This window comes from Cebidichthys violaceus, unplaced genomic scaffold (assembly GCF_023349555.1).
Source record: "Cebidichthys violaceus isolate CVI_PGR_0920_01 unplaced genomic scaffold, fCebVio1.0.p SCAF_1, whole genome shotgun sequence".
Lineage (NCBI taxonomy): Eukaryota > Metazoa > Chordata > Actinopteri > Perciformes > Stichaeidae > Cebidichthys > Cebidichthys violaceus.
The window spans coordinates 20,121,416-20,141,910 of record NW_027176262.1 but is presented as its reverse complement, the minus strand read 5'-3'; the positions used below and the strand labels follow the sequence as shown (position 1 = coordinate 20,141,910).

The window sequence follows — 20,495 nt, the reverse complement described above, 5'->3', positions numbered from 1 at the left end:
TTGTGAGACGGTTCAGTCAACAGGAAAATGAGCATCAATTTCGGCTGGTGGAAGGACAGTTAGTGGGATAATGAATGATTACATGTCATCCAGCTCCAAAGTTAATCCTGCACAGGTATTCCCTGTGGAGCAGAAACCAGATTGCGAGGAGAGGGAATCTGCAACAAGCAAGAGGGCTGCTCAAACCACATAGTCTGTATGACCTGTTAAACATGATCAACTACTAAAGTTCCAATAATGATTTATTATTGAAACCATTAGTGATATCTACACAGACACAGACATAGTTTAATGTCCCTTTTACTTAGTTAATAGTATGGGAATGGCCCTCTCTTGTCACTTTTGTGAAATTTAATGGCCCTGAAAAATGCTGCACTGCCAGTGGAGAGATGCCAGCAGTTGGAAGGCCCTTTCCAGCCTCACCATTTTCTTTAGAATTTCTGCCAAGTATTGCTCCCTCTCTTCATTAAAAAATGCATTCTTTCCCAGAACACAAGCTTGAGAGACCACGAACAGACTTCACACTGACCTCGAAGGGGCAGGGATCAAAAACAAGGCTTTTCTCTTGTACCACTGAACGTGTTCAGCCTGCCCATTGCATGTGGACAGTTCATTTCTACATTGCATTGCTGCAGGGGGTGTGCATCATGGGGAGAAATGAGACACGCGCCTCTAGAAACTTTAGAACAAACTGAAAATGTGTTTTTTTTCCAGTGTTGCAACCATTAAATGACACTCAACTTTACTTAAGGATACTATCCAGTGTGGACGCTATGGAACTTTAGTGCATTTATAAATCAAAATTAAGATATTGAAAAGTGTTTTGTCTGAAATAAGTGTTAGAAAGCTTAAGGTTCTCATTTGTGAGTGATGCATTGTTTTCTTCCAATCACAACCTTAAAGGAGCCAGAATACTCTAATGTTTATCAGAGAAGAGCAAGACGCTTGCAGAGAAGGGCAGGGCTCGTACAAAACAAGGTATGGCAGAGCCCAAACGAGGGGGATCAAGAGAGCTAGATGTTATTTGTCTCCACACCTTTGTAGAAGTAGTTCCATAAGGGCCTTGGTTTCTTTGTCCCACGCCGTCCGTCTTGACCCCCATTTGTCAGTTATTGTTGTTGTTGTTGTTGATGTTGCTTGGTGATCACATACTGTATTGGCATTTCTGTGTCTCTTGCACGCACATCTCACACTAGCTTCATATCCATCTTTCCACCTGTATGTAGAAACATAGCAAAGCAGGCATTCCTAGAGACTTTACAGGACAACCTCATTGAGATGGACATTCTGGCATCAGCACGCCACGATGCCTCGTACAACGAAGGGTATGTTGCATGTTTGCTATCTGGCTCACGCCACTGTCACAATCTGCTTTTCCCATGAAAACAACAGTGATGCCTGTGCTATTTTTCCATCAGACATCCTCTGTTTTGAAATGCTGTCAATCACTAGCGTGCGTCTCCTGCAGTACCACAATCTTTACCATGTTTGTCCCTTCCCTGTTTGATACAACGAACAATTTACATCAAGTCACATTGTTGGGTTGTATTGCTTCTGATTAATGTTAAGCATGACCGCTTTATGAAACACAGTTGCCCGTGTTATCTCCTATTGCCGGAATAGGGTATGCCAGAGATTTGTCCTGATGTTTAATAAATAAAATGTGGTCTCGGTGACTTTCCACATCATACATTGTAATGTGACACTCAATCACGTCCATGTCACTGTCGCTGAGGAGCTTTGTGTAAACTTGTCAGTTAAACGGCCTTGACAACAGCGCCGCCACCACTGGCTCTCTGATGGGCCGATCACATGGCTCTTGGACATGCAGCTCTACACATGTTTTCCGAACTAGCCGGCCATGTTCTTCAAGGGCGAATAAATCTGCTAAACTCCTCGCTGCAACCGTATATGCTGCATCTCTCCTGTGGACAGCCTTGATACATAGTTACCGGGAATTACTCAGCACCGTGCAGGGATGAATACGTAAACAAGAGCCAGCTGCGGTCGCTAGTCCTGTAAATTAGATTTAATATTGATTCGCAGTTTCGACTGAGCAAAAGCCAGTATGCTTTAGCATTCTCACTAATCTAGCAGAGGCGTGACTATGGTAACAGTATTGAATGTGCTTGGAAGCAGAATTACTCACCAGTGGAAGGGACTGCACTTGGACACACAGTAACCTACAGTGTTGTGATGATAAACATCCCTTAGAAATGAGGGTTCTCTGTGAAGACTAACAACACATTTTGTCTTCCTCCCAGGCACTTCCTGTTCAAACCCGGTGGAACGTCCCCAATGTATTGCACAACATCACCAGGATACCCTTTGACCTCCAGCACGGTGTACTCGCCTCCCCCGCGCCCTCTGCCCCGCAACACCTTCTCTCGACCCGCCTTCAGCCTGAAGAAACCCTACAAGCACTGCAACTGGAAATGCGCCGCTCTCAGCGCCATCCTCATCTCAGTAACGCTGCTGTTCCTGTTGGCCTACTTCATCGGTGAGTCACCTTTGAATGCCTCTGCACGCCGCGGTGAGCACCTCTACCTATCCACCCCCGGCCCCACCTCTCATTTAACTGCAGACACAGGATGAGTCCATGCTCTGTTATGTTCTCTCTCTTTCATCCGTTTTAATAGTGATGAATCTGCACTCCGCGGTCTTATATGAGCACAGTTATATAGGGACTTATAGATTGACTCCTCGCCAACGCACCTCGTCTGAAATAACATTATCATTCATAGATTGGGTTGACTGAATTCAAAGAGATGGGCAATCCAGTTTCTTGCTCTCATGAATAGGTCAGATAGGGAATGAATTAAAAAAGACATCAGCCATCACACAGGAGAGGACTTGCACGTTTAGAATATTCATCTTATTTGATTCAAGATTCCCTGACCCGGGTCCCAGTTGGGTTAAGGACTATCAGCTGTGAAATTTGAGTTCTGCTATTAAATCAGTTCTTCTCTTTTTGACTGCTATCATTCCATAAGGAAATGATATCCATATCCAAGAATACAGTCTCTTATTTATTTGTGTGATTGATTTACCAGACTGATTACACAACATTTCTCTTGTAAACAGTGAAACGAAGGAGCAGTTGATAAAGAAGTAAAATTAAAAACTAAAAAGGGAAGTTTAATGCACATGTAATGTATAATGTAATTGTGCAAGTAATCGCTGTGATGTTGGTTCTCAGAGATCACTTCTCTGTGTTCCCAACTCTGTGGATTTTTGTGTTGATTTTCTTTCTGGTCTGTCCAACCATCACTTGGCGACCCAGTTCATCCTCTGTTTATTCCAGTAATACTAGAGGTTGAATCGCTATGGATAAATCAATCAGGAAAAGCATAAGAGAATATGTGTAATATTACTTAAACAAAAAGCGATACAAGAGAGTTGACAGGTGCACAGCAACCAACAAGAACAGCAGCAGCTGCGGTAACAGTGTGATCATGTAGAGAACGTGGGTAGGTCTAAGGACCAGGGAAAAATGGATTTTGGGCCGTTCAAGGCCACATAGCAAACGGTTTTGGATCATGGGTGAGGTATGTAAACTACACCTTATCTGAATTAGTGCTATAAGCTTGGCTAAGGTTGAAAAAGCTAGCAGTACCCTTTTCATACAAGTAATAAAGGTTCTGCCTCTACCGTTGTTACTAATTCAAATAAGGATCTAATTCATACTTCTGTCTAATATATTTTCCCCATATATGCATCTGATTGGCTTTGAATAACTGTTAAACATCTAAATGGTTACACTGTTGATTTCGTTCTCGCACAGAAAAGAAATATTTTTCTCAAATTGAATGATGGTGAGAACATTGTATTTTATAGTCAATGAGAGAACAGCCAGATCTATCTGCATGGCCTTCATCAGTGAGATAAATTAAATCTTCATTGAGGACATTTTGTTATAGATATGCATTATGCTCTAACAATCACTGAGGCAATCGTTTCTGCTTCTCCTCGAGGCCAAATGAACTCAAATCTGACTATTCATTTTTTGGGAGGTTTCCAGAGCCATTTAAATTGTTTAATTTGAAATTCAGAACAGTGCTGGATTAACGGAAAAAAAAAGAAGAATGAGCTGGTTGCTGCTCATGGATATTATCTGCGTATCCAGTCATTTCGAATCAGTGACGACGGGTGTGAGAAAGTTCTGGTTTGGCTTTAGCATTAGCAGTGTGGTTTGGCTGTAGAAGTAGAAATACAGTACGTGTCTACAGTTTACTGCTTTGACTTGGCCAAAAGCCAGAGAGCCCCGTCAGCCTGATAGTGCTTAATCAGACTGTGTAATTATACCCTGCAAAAACTCAGACCATCTCCCAATGCACCACAAGTAAACATGTTGGAGACCAAACCTCACCCTATGATCGGAATTTCCAATCAAGAATGAGGGCCATATTTAATTAAAGGCTGATGAGAAAATACATTTAATTCCAAGTGCAATTAATTATTGAGGCCTGTAATTGGGAACTCCGGGTGAGATGTCTAATGAACCCAATTATGCCTTGTGACAGATGTTTTGACTTGCAGCATGGTTTTATTTTGTCACAGCTTTGTAAATGGGCACATTTTGAAGTGCAAAAAGGTCGGGGGTTTAAGATGGCACTATTTTCTCTGTGGTCGCTCACTCATTAGCACATTTGTTATATGTTCCTCATTTTAAGGTCATCAGTATCCTCCTGTGTTCATGTCTATTCACCCTGGGTATCCAGCCAAGGACGGAAAGGTTGGGCCCCAGAAATGTTTTTTCACTGCATGATCATCCAACTTGGAAAAGGCCCCTCTGCAACACAGATTTTACCTGTTTGTCTGTCTTTCAGTAGGATATCACTGCTTTGTTTGATTTGGCTTTTCATGTTCCCAATCTGATATTTGCTTTATCTTGGTTTGTAAATATGATGTTACTCTAAATGAAAAACAAACTCAGTCTTCTTATTTGTAATCTTAGATGAATACGACTAGGCTGATTGTGGCTCAGTGGTAGAGCATTTGCAGTTTGATCCTCGGCTCCACTAGTCCATTTCGATGTGTCCTTGGGCAAGACACTTAACCCCAAATTACTCTCGTAGCTGTGCCTACGGTGTGTGAATGTTGAATGAATGTTGATAGTGCTGATGGGCAGGTGGCACCTTGCATGTCATCAGTGTATGAATGGGTGTGAATGGGTGAATGATGACATGTAGTAGGAAAACGCTTTGAGTGGTCGGACGACTAGAAAAGTGCTACACAGGTACACGTCTATTTACTGCTATTTTTGTGAATGTTAAATCAATCTAGGATATTACCTATATCTAAAGACTAAAATCTTCCAAGTACAAAATGTTTATCTTTTGATGCAATGAATTACTTTATTGGCGATGAAAAAAACTTTCAGTGAAACTCCCATTTCTTTATTTAAATCCTATAATACCCAATATTTATTGGAAATGCTGCATTCACGTACCATGATGCACAGCTACTTACCCCAGCTAGCTCTGCTAGGCTGTTTTAATGTTTTAGCATGCTAACGTTTCTGTCAAAGCAGTTGTTTGTATTTCTAATGTGACATGTAACTTTCCATGTATTATATGGATGCAAAAGAACTACAAAAAAAACCTACAAAACAATATATATGTGTATATGTTACTGGCAAACATCAGTGGAAAAAATTTACATTTCCACATTATTCCTTCTAATCATGGAAAATGTGAAAGTGTGTTAGCCACATATAGCTCACAAGCATGTAGCATTACACTGGTTGTGTATTGATGCATAGCAATATACTTTTAGGTTATTGTACTTTGCGGCACATATTGATAATTCAGTTGTTAAAGTCGTGGTGATAGGGTTGAAACACAATGGAGTAATCATGTGAAATTATTCGTGGCATTGGTCTTGAGCTACACTAAACTTATTTCCAAGTTGTACTGGCAAATCAAAACAATTTAAAACAGTTATGCTATTTCATACTTACCTAAATGCCTTCTGATTTTGATTGTTTTTTAAAAATAATTAAAATCTGCCGTTCCTTACTGCAGGGACACCAAAGAAAATACTCCCTGATGCATCCTATGTAGAAATGCACCCATTGTACTTTGGTTAATTCAGATATTTTTTAAAGTTTGACCTGCAGATTCAGATTTTTGCAGATTTAATTTTTTCTAAGGACATGACAGCAAGGCGTAAACAATAATTTCAACCATCCCTAAGTCAGTGTAAACCATCCTAAATGTTATCCTTCCTTCTATACTGGTTATTTGTATAAAAACACAATACAAATGATTACAAAATGAATGATAGGCTATTTTTATTAAGACACTTGCCTTGAATAACAGCAAGTGAAAAGCTTGTTTGATGATATACTAAAAATGAAGCATGAACCCCCACCAGTTATACATAATCTTTTATTATTGTTTTTTAGTGTCTTTTGAGAAATATAGCACGGCCGTGGTACTATGTCTCCAAGCTACAAAGCAGTTAATTTATTTACATGGAAATATATACTTCCTATAATTAAGTTCTTCCCAATGTGGATATTGAAAAGATTGATTTTCACCAGACTTGTAATGGCCCAATTCTGAAGGAAAGAAATGCATTAGCCCAAACTCAGACATTGCCAGAACACACATTTGATATCCCAGTCAGTCTATGTTATGTTTACTTTAGCTTTCTTTTACATTGTTATTTTTGTTTTGTTTTGAAGATTATATCTTGGCCATTTTCGTTTTTTATTTTTGAGTATTGTGTAAAAATAGGGGAGAGAAAAAGAGGGGTATGACATGGAACAAAGGTCCAAAGGCTGGAATTAAACCAGGGATGTTGCGGTTATGACGTGTGGCTGTAAAAGGTATCTGCCTCAACTTTTTCCCTGGAAATGTACAATTGTGTGCAATTTAAAGTGATTCACAACACAATGAATGGTCATTTACACAACAGTCTGCCAACAGAAGAGAGGTGTTAATGCAGCTAGGTGACAAATGAGCAGCTGATTGCTTCCTGTGTCTAGCACCTATTTATAAGAGATTAATAAACCATATGGTTGAAATATGTTTTCTCGTACACCAAGGTGTGTACGAGACTCTTATTCTATCCTGGCTTTCTTTATACCTCAAGATAGTTTGCCTCTTTTAGCTGCTCACAGTATTTGATGATTTTGACTAGTTAGATGAGGAGAAAAAAAAGGGCTCAGCTCACCACAGCCTCCCTTGAAGTGTGCACTAGTTGGAAAGTGCTCCTCAGATCAGAGGATAGAGGCACAGGAATGCTGGCAGATGACCCACAGCAATAAGCGCTGACTTCCTCAGATTGGCTGAGAAGTCTTCTACTACAGTACCTCTGTTACCTAATTGGCACATGGCGTGACCCAACTTCCTGCCAAGAGATAAGCGAAAGGAGGGCACAGCGTGTGCTCAGGACAAAATGGGCGATGCTGCGGAGTGCAGTACTCTTGACAGGTCAGTGGCATCGCTGGAACACAGACACAGCTTGTCTCTGCCAGTGGCCATCTCATTAGAAGTGCCTTGTTGCTCCCACAACCTGTCTTCATTTTTGCAGCCAATTGCAGCAACTTTCAGAGCGTCGCCGCACGAAGTTTGGAAGGCAAGCAAAACAAAATCAGGAGGCTCTTCACTGGCTCCGGTCCAATGCTCTGCATATCAGAGATACCAAGAAGGCGTTGAAGAAAATCTTTGGATTTAGGATGGGAGGGGGACGCCTCCTCAACCGTTTTCCATTAGAGGCCTCAGGGACGGACGGGATAAAGAACGGGACTCACAAAGACGTGATTACGAGGACACTTGGAATGACACCGTGCTTGGTGACTTTGCGTTGGTTCTGCCGGAATCATACACTGACTCTTTTTTTTTTTTCCCTCCGTTTCGCCAGTCGATGTAGAGCTACAAATCAAAAGAAGTGACTTTCTGGAGCTTACAAAATGACAAACAAAGCCATCTGTCTCCTCATTGGTCGCCCTCCACCGACAGCCACTTCCACAGGCGCTGGACAGACACTCAACAGATGCTGGTGTTGCAGTTGAACTGAATGATTTTAGGGATTGTTTGTGTTGTGTTTTGCCCGATAACCACGCTGTTGGTACCCTCCTTTCTCCACAAATCCATCGAAAAAATATCAGTAAACATATGGTACTGTTTATCTAGTGTGTGCATCATGAAAATATTTGGTTTTCTTCTAGTTTTATCTTTTTTAAAAAGACTGGGGAACCACACAGGGTAATGTTTTCTGATACGTCTGCGTTTTCTCTGGAAATGACCCAATGTATTCGATTCATCAGACACTATAGCTTGGTTTGATCTGCCACTTTGTCAAGTTGATATGGTGGTTTCAGTCAATTTGAAGTTAATAGCTGAGCTTGGTCAAGTAAACATCCTTTTATTCTTGGGGGATCACTGCTGTAGGATTTTGAAGTGGAGAGATTTAATATGATATCCATTGCTTAATGAAGCAACTTGTGGTAATATGTTTGGTAAATGAACAATAAAGCACTCTAATGGAGGTGCAGTTCTGTATGGCTGCATCAATCAGTGTGCTCCTGTACTTTTTTTATCTGAAGTTTGCTGACCTTGCTCTGAGATGGAAGAAGCGCAGAAACCCCCCTTTTGCTTCTACACATTTCGTTTTCACGATGAAGTTGCACAATATTTGTTCGCATCATATTCTGGGAATAAAAACGTGCGTGCGTAATCAGACGTCAACATAGAATTGATCGGCCCCCTCGTCACCGATAACAATCCAGCTATCACACCTGTCAGTGTCCGATATCAACATTAGATCAGCGCATGCCTAAACAAGCATCATACTGAAGATGGAGTTAGTTGGAGTTCCTTGTGCTTTTAAAATAATCTTAAATCTTTCATTAGCAGACATAAGACTGCAGGAAGTGGAGTAGGTCCTGAGTAAGGTGATATAAGACGACACGCTTACATCAAGTGTTTGTGTTTATTGATAATGAACTAGTTTTAAGGACCCCAGTCAGGATCATTGTGTTCTCACCACATTCTCTAACCTTGTGGGATGACAAGTTATCAAAACCAAAAGTGTCCATTTGACTTTTGTTTCCCAAAGGAATCAAATACAAATAGGCAACAACTGCTTTTGTGAACAAAAGAAAATACATTTTAAATGTGAATATATGTATTATAAAAAAGAAGTTTCTTTAATTGATTTTTGCAGTGGTATAACAATAAGACTGTTGAATCCTTAAAATGTTAAGTCCTCCAACACATTTTTCCCAGTGTATCCAAATAATGAAAAGCAAAGTCAGTCTGAACAGTCAGTCGGAACAGTCACTGACAGGCTTATTGGTGACATGAAGTAGTTTATGTTCTTGTAAAAGGAAAAAAGAAAGAAAACCACAAAAGAGGAAAGCAACATTTAGAGGACTAGAGAGGTCTTTCTCCCTGCTTCAGTCCAACACCTTCAGATAATTTCACTCTTTATAATTGGATTGTGCGGTTATTTACTTGAGGAGCTTAAGAGAACCAACAAACCAATAAAATAGCTATATTGAGTTTCTGGGGCTTTTCTGCTGACTGTTGACTTCCAAGGTGGCTTTTGCCTTGCTAAGCTCGTCTTGTCCATTTTCTTATTGGTGATCTGTCATGGTCAGCCCCTCCTCCTCTGTCCTGCTCTCCGCTGCCATTGTTCCAAAGGACATTCCTTTTGTCGACCTTGTAAAATATCAGCATGCTTCATCCACTGTGTTCACATTGAAACACCCTGGTGTCTCCCTGCCGATGTGTTTTTGTTTTTTTCTTCCTTTTGTCCCCTAATTTTGCTAAAGAATGGAAAGGTAATGGGGTTGTAAAAATGACAGGGCACTGGGGAGGGTCCGTGCCGATGTTGGTGTGGTGAGACAGATGTTGTCCCACGAGGTCAGGACAGCATTCATCTTCTGATCTCACTGCTCAGCACTTTTTAAAAAAACATGCCATTAACCATTAAACCACGTATTGTTCTTTGTTCTTTGGACTTCCTGTGCCTCCAGCTCACAGCTGTTACCTTTGGATAATTACCCCCCACCCCAGAAAAACAAAAAGTTCCCTGAGTTTTTTGTGTTGCTTTGAATGTAATTTAGAGAGTATCATTTTTTTTGCTTGGATGAAATTTGTTTAAAGTCATCTGCACATAAATGGATTCTGAGGTTGTTTTTTCTGTTTGATATTTCAGCCATGCACCTTTTTGGATTAAACTGGCACCTGCAACCGATGCAGAGACAGATGTACCAGCTGTCAGAGGACAATACAAGTGGCCTACCGTTTCCTACTGACCTGGGCCTGCCACCATTAGGCAACACAGGCTTGGAAATACCTAACCGCAAAGGAAAAGATGAGAGTAAGTGCCTTTTTCTATAAGGATAATGCATTTTTACTACTACATGTGTTTGTTTGTCAACTTAGAACTAAGTAAATCTTCCTAAATGCGTCTGATTTTCTCCAGGATGATGAGCATAACTCTCAGTTTACTGTAGTACACTGTTGCGCCCGCAGTGGAAATGAACATGGAGGAAAAAAAAGTTTTTCAAATCTTAAAGTTTAAAGATGACATTTTGGAGCTCAAGCAAGTTTGTTATTATTTTGTCATCCAGTTTCACATTGTGTTCTCTCGTCTCCATGGTATGCAGAAGGATCTGCATTGTAATCCTATGAAAGTTGTTGTAAGTGGGAAAGTGCTATTTGTTCCTGGAGGGAGAAAATGGGGGCAGCTTAAGGGACCGAGTATCCAGGGGCTGGAGGGGGATTAGCCACTCTGTCCTCTTCAGAACGGATGTGATCCTTTCATCTCCTAGTCTGGGCTGCCTTTTCCTGGCAGCCAAAGAAAGCATGTGCTCACCCCACGGTACCAACTGCTCGACTCGAGGAAAGTTTGCTCTGCTCCGTTCTCGAACAAATGGGCCCAGATTCAACCATGTGATTTGCCACTGGCGGAGTACAATAGGTAGGAGACGGGGTCATTACCATATAGATGAATCCAGGAGTTGTCTTTTTTCATTTACCAGACAGCAGAAAGTATGTTTAGCGAACAACAAGCCCAGCTACAGCTGAGCTTTAGACTCTGCTCGGCAGCCGTCGCTGATAGGAAATCAATAGCCATAGTTTTCCAAATAAGTCTCATTCTGCAGCGCTGTCGCCAGAAACAATGATGAGCTATCTGATGTTTTATTAAGGTGATGCAGATGTCCTGAAATCCAGGCAAGTTTCTCTCTTCATGCGTCTTTCCATCAAAGTATTATGCTGTAGTTAAGCCTGCAGAACAACAACCATTTATTCAACCATGAGGCCCATTATCACTCTTCTCTGTTTATGATTTATTTAAACAGCCTGATAAGTACACCATTAATGTGCTGCATGAATACAAACACACCCCGACGTGTGGAAAAGGAACCTGTGTGTTGTAACATTATGTAAAGCCCAGATCTAGGGAGAGTGTGTCCCGTCTACTCTGATAAAACCCTTCGCCACTGATGGACTTTTGAGAACACCGCCATCTGCCGCACTATGCGTAACCTAAAGCCGTGTCTGCCACCAAGTCCTGGGGGTAGTTTGTGTCGAGGTCTGCTTTAGTAGACATCGGGGCTGAAATTAGCTCCTCTACATGAGCAAGCAGATGTTGCCATTTCCACGGAGTCCAATATAAGGTGTATTATGGAGCATATGGACGACTTTTGGCAGCGGATTCACTAGTACGTACCTGAGCAGGTTTCTAGCATTAGAGATCCCTCCCTGCCACAACTACAATTTTCACTTTATTACTTTTATTTAAATCAGAACTGTATTTTATCACAGTATTGAAGCAGTTGTATTTTCTCGTACCATTTTAACTCCATATGTTCAACCTTTTAAATCACAGCGTTAGAACATTTCACTTTGATGAGCAAGCTTTATGAATAAAGATCATAAACTTGCCATGTTTGAGTCAGCAACCTCAACAAAATGAACAAAGTTTAATCCCCAGTTTAATGATCGGATGGCACTGCTTTGTAATAATCAATGCTACCATGAATTCAAAACGCATTTCATAATTTCAGAGGTATCAACACAAAACACTTTAGGATATAACCAGAATTGTGTTTGAGGACCAGACTTGTGTTCATTTAGATTATTCTTAGTTCTGCACTTTCCCCCCACTGGAATTGGGACTTGAATTGCTGGCAATGGTCAGAGGGGTCATTCATAATATTTCTTTCTCTGGCTGTCAGCGATGTGATTGAATATCTGTGATGTGGTCAGACTATCATGCTTCGGCAGACCGACTCCCTCGGCCCTCCACATGCTGGATTAATGGTGTGATCTCTTTGACCGATTTACTCTCTGTGCAATGCAGGCAAATTGGACAGCCTGTTCCCAGATGACAGCTATATAGATATGGGGGAGATTGACGTGGGGCGCAAGGTCGCGCAGCAGATTCCCCCCGGAATCTTCTGGAGGGCCCAGGTCTTCATTGATCATCCCATGTACCTGAAATTTAACGTGTCCCTGAGCAAAGATGCCTTAGTGGGAATCTATGGGAGGAGAGGCCTACCTCCGTCACACACACAGGTGGGAAATATTTAAATGTCACTGACACTCATTCATTTGTTACTACTGGTAATCTATTGTATTCTGCTTAGCATGTGTATGAAAGGAGAGTTTTTTTCATTTTTTATTTAAATCTTAATGTTTTTAAGGGCTGTAAGTTATCACATTTTTGTATTTTCTGTAACAAAACGTTATGTCTTGTTTGCGAAACACAAAACGTAAAGCTGTACAAAACAATTTCCAATCATGTCTGCATTTTAAAGGATTCTTTTTTCACTCTCCCTTATGCCTCAGAATATAAATTAGGATATTGTTTAAACAAATCTATCTAACCATATATATAAAAAAAAAATCATAAATCTCTCTATTGTATTATGAATCACTTTATTTGTTCCAGAAAGGATTTACAGCGTGTTTCGTTCAGGTTCAATATCATCAATGAATCACACAAAGATACAGCACCTAGGGACCAAGAAAGGGAGGTTTTTCTTTACCCTAATTTCCCATCTAGGTGCAGCACAGAATCAGATATATCGTGTGATTAATCATATCTGACTGCTTGGTTCACAGAGTTTAGATCGCTGTTTTAAACGTAGCTGCAGTTCAACAAATTCTTCATTGCAGGCTTTGTGTTTGCATTAATGTCCAGTGTGATTTATTTTTCAGTCAAAAGATCATGTTTGTCAAATAATGTAGAGTTTTGGTGCCGTGTCTGATCTTACATAGAGTGGCCGAAGAGTCAAGACTCCCTTGCTTATGTAGATGAAAATGAACTGCCGTCTCATTGGTATTCATTGAGTCACCGCTGATATGAAGCAAATCGGTGCAGATGTTATGTGGTAAAGACTAACTTACATTCCTCCTCCCCTCCTAGCTTCCCTGTTTTTTTCACTTTAATAGTTTTAAACACGGCTTTCATATAAAATATGTGGATTAAGAAATTATCACAGCCCATCCAGCCACGATGTGCCAAGACGTACTCAAGCTCCTCTGGAATGATGAGTTATTCATGCAGACCAAATGATGCTCCGCTATAAAGAGGGGCTGAAAGCACTCAAGTCTCATGTGTCACTCTAATGGCGTGTCTGCGGTCCATCCATCAGTCTTTCTCACTCTCTGTGCGTCTGTCTGCAGTTCGACTTTGTGGAGCTCTTGGACGGGCGGCGGCTCCTGGCCCAGGACATCCACGGTCTGCAGGGGCCCATGGCGATGCAGCGGAGCCTGGCGCCCATCACCACACACGACACCGGCTTCATCCAGTACATGGACTCGGGCATCTGGCACCTGGCCATCTACAACGACGGGAAAGACACTGAAACGGTCTCCTACCTCACCACCTCCATAGGTGAGCGCCCTGGGCATGACCTGCTGCTGAAACCTGTAATAGAAATCCATATAATCCCTATAATACCAACTAGCAGCACTCCACAGCAAACAGCCCAGACTTGGGGCATGAGTCAGAGGTAGTTTTTGGCAGATTTCAATAGCCAAGTTAAGTGAAGGTTAATCAAGGTGAAGTTGAATATGACAAAAATCAGGACATCAGTGCTATCCTGCCATGCCCCTGAGTAGGGCATTGAGAGATCATAATATCCTCATTAGCCTGAGTGTCTCCCGAGCGAATCAGGGGTCCAGCTTCTGGGAACCATTTGCATACAATTCAAAGTATGATTGTACCCTCCTGCTAGTGCCGTTTTTGATCACGATTTGCTCCAATTTCCATCTACTTTCCATATATCAAAGTAGGGAAGACATTTCCCTCCTCCGACTTTGTGTGGAACGCGACCGTGTTTCAGACACGCGTCCTTCTCTCGCGGAGGTGATTTCGTTTTGTACGCTCCTCTTTGTTCTCCCTAACGCACCGTTGATTGGCACCGCCGCATCAAGCAAGGTGTGAGAGGGCCCGAGGTGTCGACTTTCACAGGGATGGCAGCTGGGAGCTGTTGTCACATGCTCTTTAATTAAAAGCTCCTGGGCCAGAGTCCATCTGTGACAGGGGCTGTGCCAGGCAGCAGATCGATGAGAAGCTGTCCTCAACACCAATGTAACACCAAGTGGAGACAGGCAAGAGACGCCACCCCCCCCACACACACACACACACACCTTTTCTGTGCCAACAACAGCTGTAATTCAATACTTGATATATGATATGACACAAGAAGTGGGAGTCAAGGCCGCGTGTTTAGTTCTGCTTGTTTCTTCTTGACTGGATGTGCGTGAAGGCCTCCTGTGGTTTGCATCAGAGAAAACACTACCTCTGCAGATGAGGTATTCCGTGCAACAGATGGGGAATTGGGAGAGGACGGAGTGGGGCAGAGTTAGTCAGAGCCAGTCAGAGCTAGAATTCTGCCTCTGTTCATTTGTATCAGAGCTGATCTGCCCAGAGGAGCTCAGAGGGAGGCAGAGGGGCCCTTTCTAAAATGGGTCACCGGTTAAGTGCCCTTCAGCAGAAATTGAATCTCACCAACTGCCTGAATTGTATTGAGCCATGGAGGGATAGAGTTGACCTTCAAATAAAGCAGCCCGAGCATAGATATATATGTGACCAATATCTACAGAAGGCGCACTGAGGGACACAAGCAGCATTGTTTATAAGACACTAACAGTCAAATTATTTCCGACAGTGTCGGCAGGGCAACATGTCTTATTTTACCGTCAGCACCTTGTGCTCTTCACATGCGTAACATGAAAGGTCCGCTTGCTGCACACAGCCACGCCATAATACATCTGGGTGGATGGGGCGCCCCTGTCTTTAATCTGGGCTCCTTGGCTCCTCATTACTTGGCTGTGGCTCCATGGCAATGTGAAACGTGTCCCACTGAATGTTTTGTATCACAGCCCTCTGGAGCATGAAGCCATTTGTCCCCGCTGCCTGGTGCCAGACATGCTTCAACCCAGACACGGCTCCCTATACAGGCGAGCAAAGCGTCGGGATTCGAAGACCCAGCACCAATGTCTTACTCTATATCCTGTCTCACTATATAGCAGAGGCTCTCTCTCTCTACGCCGTCACACAACCACCCATCATTCAAAGGTGCTCAGCGTCCTCCGAGAGCATGGCAAGGAGCTGATTAAACCTGCCTACTGCATGCTACTCTGTCCCTCGCCGACTCGAGAGGACTCACACAATACTTAGTTCCCCTGATGTGAAAGGGTAATGAATTTCAATGAAGCTCTGCTTGAATCCATGATTTATGCGTTGGCCTATGTTGAGTATGTGGCTAAGAGATATTCATGGGCTTCCGTCGCCGCTCTCAGAGGAAACGCAGCCAAAAGACATGGGAAGTGCGCAGTCTGCTGAACTGCGTCAGCATTTGGAACCGGAGCACTGCAGTTCACGATCACTCAATTAAACGTGTTGGATTTGACGGTTTGTTGTTCCTCAAAGAAATACCCGCGATTAGAGACACATTAATGTTGGATGCCTGCCCCCTTAATATGCCAGTGGATTACAGTTTAAGGTAAGATCTTTTTTTTTTCAGATCTTTCAGTGCCTTGGTTGGTGAACGCTAAATTACAACCCCCGCTTATTTTATTTATTTTGTCCCTATATACATGAGCTTTAAGATTCACGCCAAGAATCTCTTCTGCATAATTGTACTTCTGGGAGGAATTTTAATGGCCACACACACGCTCTGCTGGTTTCACTAGCTCTGAGCAATAAAAAAAAAAATGTCCAAGGCCTCCTAGTGTAGGTAGACGTTCTTGGTGGAATCCATCAAAACCTCACCAAAATGCTGATTTGCCTCCACCACCCCGGAGGACAGTCTCCCCTGCATCCCCTCACTAACCCGACATGGCAAAGGCAAGCCTGCAGCACAGAAAACATCAGCAGCTCTTCTGTATTTCTGGTTCTTCCCCCCCCCATCCGTCTCTCTATCTCAATCGCTTTCTCTCTCTCTCTCTCTCTCTCTCTCCGTATCTTTGTCTTTTCTCTCCGTCTTGCGTTGCGTCCTCAGTGATGATTGACTCTCCAGAGTAAAGGGAAGCTGAATCCATGGCTCACATTTCTAGCCCATTGTGGAGCACAAGAGACTCTTTGTTCTGCAAGTTTTGCCTCAGAGCCTCTGCTGCCCGAAGGCAACGGACAAGATTGAATATTTTTCAGCACCATTTCAGGCTTAATTCAGCGAGCGTCATGTTTCAGGATCCCGCTGCTGTCGAGCGCCTCAGTGGTCACTCTTATTTCTAATAAAAGCGAGTGTCAGAACACGGTAGTAGAAGTAATTATTTTCCCAATTTATTTGATTAAGTTAGAGGGATCAATAGAGAAAATTACGGAGAGTGTTGTGCTGATTGTTTGCCTCACACAGAAGTGCTCTCAAACAAAGGAGGATAATAATACACCACGCTGTCAGTGGGAGTCAAGGTTACTCCAGTCACAGTATTGTAAAACAGTGTAACTTTTATTGAAAATGTGTTGGTTTATTTTAATAGAAAAGTAAAAGTTTCTATGCAGGTGGAGAGACTTATTATTTATTTTTGTAATGGATTACAAGCAGGTAACTAAAGCTCACGTGTTTCTGCCATAACAGCAAAGTCATTTCTACATCTCGTGTTCAGAAATTAATTTGAATGTCAGATCTAAGGGTTGCAATTGTCTCACAATCATTTTTTTTTTTTCCATTGACATGCTAAAAGACAAAACAGTGCCTCGTCTCTGTACACGGTGAGACACCACTGTTTGATTTTGGCCCAACTACATTTAGTCAAGCTGCCAAGATACCTTTTGTATATCCCAAGGCAATTTTAATTGTTTCATTTTGTTAATTATTATAATTTTTTTTATACAGAACTGGTGGGCAGGTTGTTTTTCAAAGATCCAATTGATAATAGAATGAAAGAACACGTTAAAACACAGCTGTTGTCAATGGACCTAAAAAAGGACATTTAAAACCGTAAATCACCATTGACTAGTACTCTATGTTCACCAAACAAAAGATTAGATGAAAAACAAACTGAAGACTGTAGACTGAAGATAATTGTAAACCAGATAGAGCTTGTAGTCATTGTGATGAAAAGATAAAACAGTGTGCCTGGCCCACTCATTGTCTCTGCCAATACCTAAAGCCGAGTGAAAATCAAAACATGAAAACATGACCCATGGCAGTGGGCATAAAAGCGTCAAATTAGGTTTGTGAAATGATGCATGTCACTTATCACATCCAGTGCGTTGGCCAATTCTGCGATTTTTTTCTGGTCGAAGCCCAGATGATCGAAACTAGTTTAGTCTTTCAGTGAATTCCACCATTTTGGTGTAACACTAGCGACACTCAAAAATGTTTCGCAGTGAAACAGAAATGTTGACAGGATTGGAGCCCCCGTTCTTGTCATTAGCAAAGGCATAATAATCAACCCAAAGAAAATGAGTGGGAGGAAAATTGTTTCTCAAACCACATCACTCAGAAAAGCTCCTGATTGCTCTCTTGCAGATTCCGTTGATGACTGTCCCAGTAACTGCTTTGGGAACGGCGACTGTGTTGCTGGAACATGCCACTGCTTTTTAGGATTCAAGGGACCTGACTGTGGGCGAGGTGAGTCACTCCCTCAGTCGTAACGACTTTATTGATCTACATCGTTCACACATAACATTTTAGGGTGCCGACCAAATTATATTCACTGCGTGACCAGAGCAAAGCATTTTTAATCTTCCAATTACTTTTTATTGTACTTCAGATCTTTGTTATTAAATTAGGCAGTTCTACTCCAGATGATTCATTTTTACCTGTTTCTCTCCTAATGGCGTCTTGTGTCACGCATAAAAGAACTTTTGAATGGCTGTAAAGGGAAGAGAGCTTTAGATTAATGGACTGATATGGAATTCTTTCAATTATTGAAACCAAGGCTGTATTTATTTTCCACCTAATTAAAAAAACAACGTAAGGCAATCTGTTATAATGAAAGTTAGTCTTAGTCACATCTTTACGCATACACTGTCTTCTGTCATCTATGTGTTGATCGGCAGCATTTTGTTACACTTATTCAACTCTTTTTATTTACTTTCTACAGACGCAGAGATATTATGTAGATATTAGATATTTTCTGTTCGGTTTTGTTAGAATTGGGTCACATCTGCACTGGATGCCAAAGCGCAGCATTTTAAGTCTGCACATCGTACACTGGAGAGGAAACCATTTAGCATTTTGGTCAGAAGCTCATTGTCAGATCGAGGCTTTTTTGCACACACTCGCTATTCTTTGAAGCTATGGTTGGAGGGGTCCATTCAAATGGATGTATGCTGTCTGCTCTTTTCAAAGCTGCCTGTCCAGTGCTATGCAGCGGGAATGGTCAATACCTTAAAGGTCGCTGCATGTGTCACAGCGGCTGGAAGGGCTCCGAGTGCGACGTTCCCACCAACCAGTGCATCGACGTTACATGCAGTAGCCACGGGACCTGCATCGTGGGAACCTGCATCTGCAACCCAGGCTACAAAGGGGAAAACTGTGAAGAAGGTGATTGTTTTGATAAGTCATGGTAATGTGTCCTGAACGTATAAAGTTCTACATAAAATGACTGTTGCAACCACCATCTCAGCTTGTTAGTGCGTGACATTTTAATAGAATACACATAATGGGAACGGCTATTAAGTTTGTATGGCTTATTTAACAATCTGTCTAGTACTCTAGTAAAGACAGGACATCCTTTATGAAGATTGTTGTGGCCGTAACACTTCACAATATGCATCCTAGATGACTTTCTGTATAAATCATGCATATAAGTCGTTACGATAATAGAAACAGTCCATTTATTGTCGGAAATTCATACGCAAAGTATAATGTTAATCCATTAGGAAGTCCACATTCACGGTGACGGATAAGGCTTGACCAGATAAGATTGAAGGAGCCATTGTGTTTGTCAGCTGTTGAAGGCTCTCATTTCAAGATGAAAAATGGACCCCGGGAGTTTGATAAATGGGGCTTTGTGACATCCATAGGCCCCCATTCTATTTTGGGGTGGAGTGTTGGCCATAAGGAGTGGAGGGGAATGTGGACGAGGGCCCTTTAACATTTCTACCTTTCTTCCGTGCGACCTTCAGCCTCGATGATTAATTGCCAGGAGAGAGTTTCTTGTCAGTTAGCCTCTGATCTTTGTGCCTTGTGCCCAAACCATCTGCTAAGAGGCGAGAGATCCTGTTTGTCTTACTATGACGGCCTTTTTACCCATTTATGTCATGGTAAAGGGGAGCTGCCATGGCAGGGCCTGCTGCTCTCAAGAGCTAGACATTGCTCCTGCTTGGGGCCCATTTGCCATCTGTGTGTACCGTGCAGTTATTGTCTGGTAGAGGGAATTTTATTAATTTTATTGTATGCTCCCACAACTCTGGTGCCTTACAAAGCAAGCATTCATTTGACAAGATGTCAAGAGACCGGATGTTATAGAAGCACGTATTAATATGATCTTTGCATACTAATTGAACCCATGAACTGAACACAGATACAGTGCACGAAAGAAAGATGCAGCAGAGGGAAGCAAGTGCAAGGCTTCCTCCGTCGCAGTGATCTTCAAATAGTCTGTAAACGAGAGTGGAGCATGCCTAGGAAGTCTAACTGATGCTCCGGGCTTTTTTCCATGCTTTACCCAGTTTTCTGGTAATGTGGGTTTTGTTTTTTTCCAGCTTTGAACTACTCATCCTCGTGGCTCTCATTTTAGAGAAACAAGCTCCTATTAAGGCACCGTCCGTCCTTGGAAGAAATTTTCATTATGAGTTGATGGGACCATGCCAGCAGGAGCATGGGCACTACCTGTACTTTGGTACCACAGGCCCCAGTGCCATTTAATTAGTTTGTCTGTAAATCTTGTCTCCGGTGCCGGAGAAAGTGGGCCTCCTCGCGACATTTTCTCTTAAGTTCCCTCTGTACATTCATCCAGTCGCAGCTGAGCTGCGGCCCACCCCGGTTGTCATTCCAGTCAGGCTCAAATAGAGATGCCAGATTGCCTCTGAACAAGGCAAGCAGCAGGTGACTGGTGTGTCTT

At 42.2% G+C, this 20,495-nt stretch overlaps 1 protein-coding gene across 9 annotated transcripts in view; it reads left to right on the top strand.

Annotated features, from left to right (window-relative positions):
* The window catches only part of tenm4 (teneurin transmembrane protein 4), a 149,768-nt gene that overhangs the window by 69,782 nt on the left and 59,491 nt on the right, over positions 1-20,495 (top strand). For 4 of the 9 annotated variants that reach the window (XM_068714134.1, XM_068714125.1, XM_068714118.1 and 1 more), the window contains exons 5-11: positions 904-978; positions 2,265-2,500; positions 10,174-10,338; positions 12,328-12,542; positions 13,656-13,866; positions 17,954-18,055; positions 18,779-18,973. In XM_068714134.1, coding sequence (XP_068570235.1) covers positions 904-978; positions 2,265-2,500; positions 10,174-10,338; positions 12,328-12,542; positions 13,656-13,866; positions 17,954-18,055; positions 18,779-18,973 — 1,199 coding nt within the window. Of the gene's footprint in view, positions 1-903; positions 979-1,268; positions 1,326-2,264; positions 2,501-10,173; positions 10,339-12,327; positions 12,543-13,655; positions 13,867-17,953; positions 18,056-18,778; positions 18,974-20,495 lie in introns of those variants that run through there. The other 5 variants (XM_068714176.1, XM_068714158.1, XM_068714166.1 and 2 more) reach the window with 2 other exon arrangements.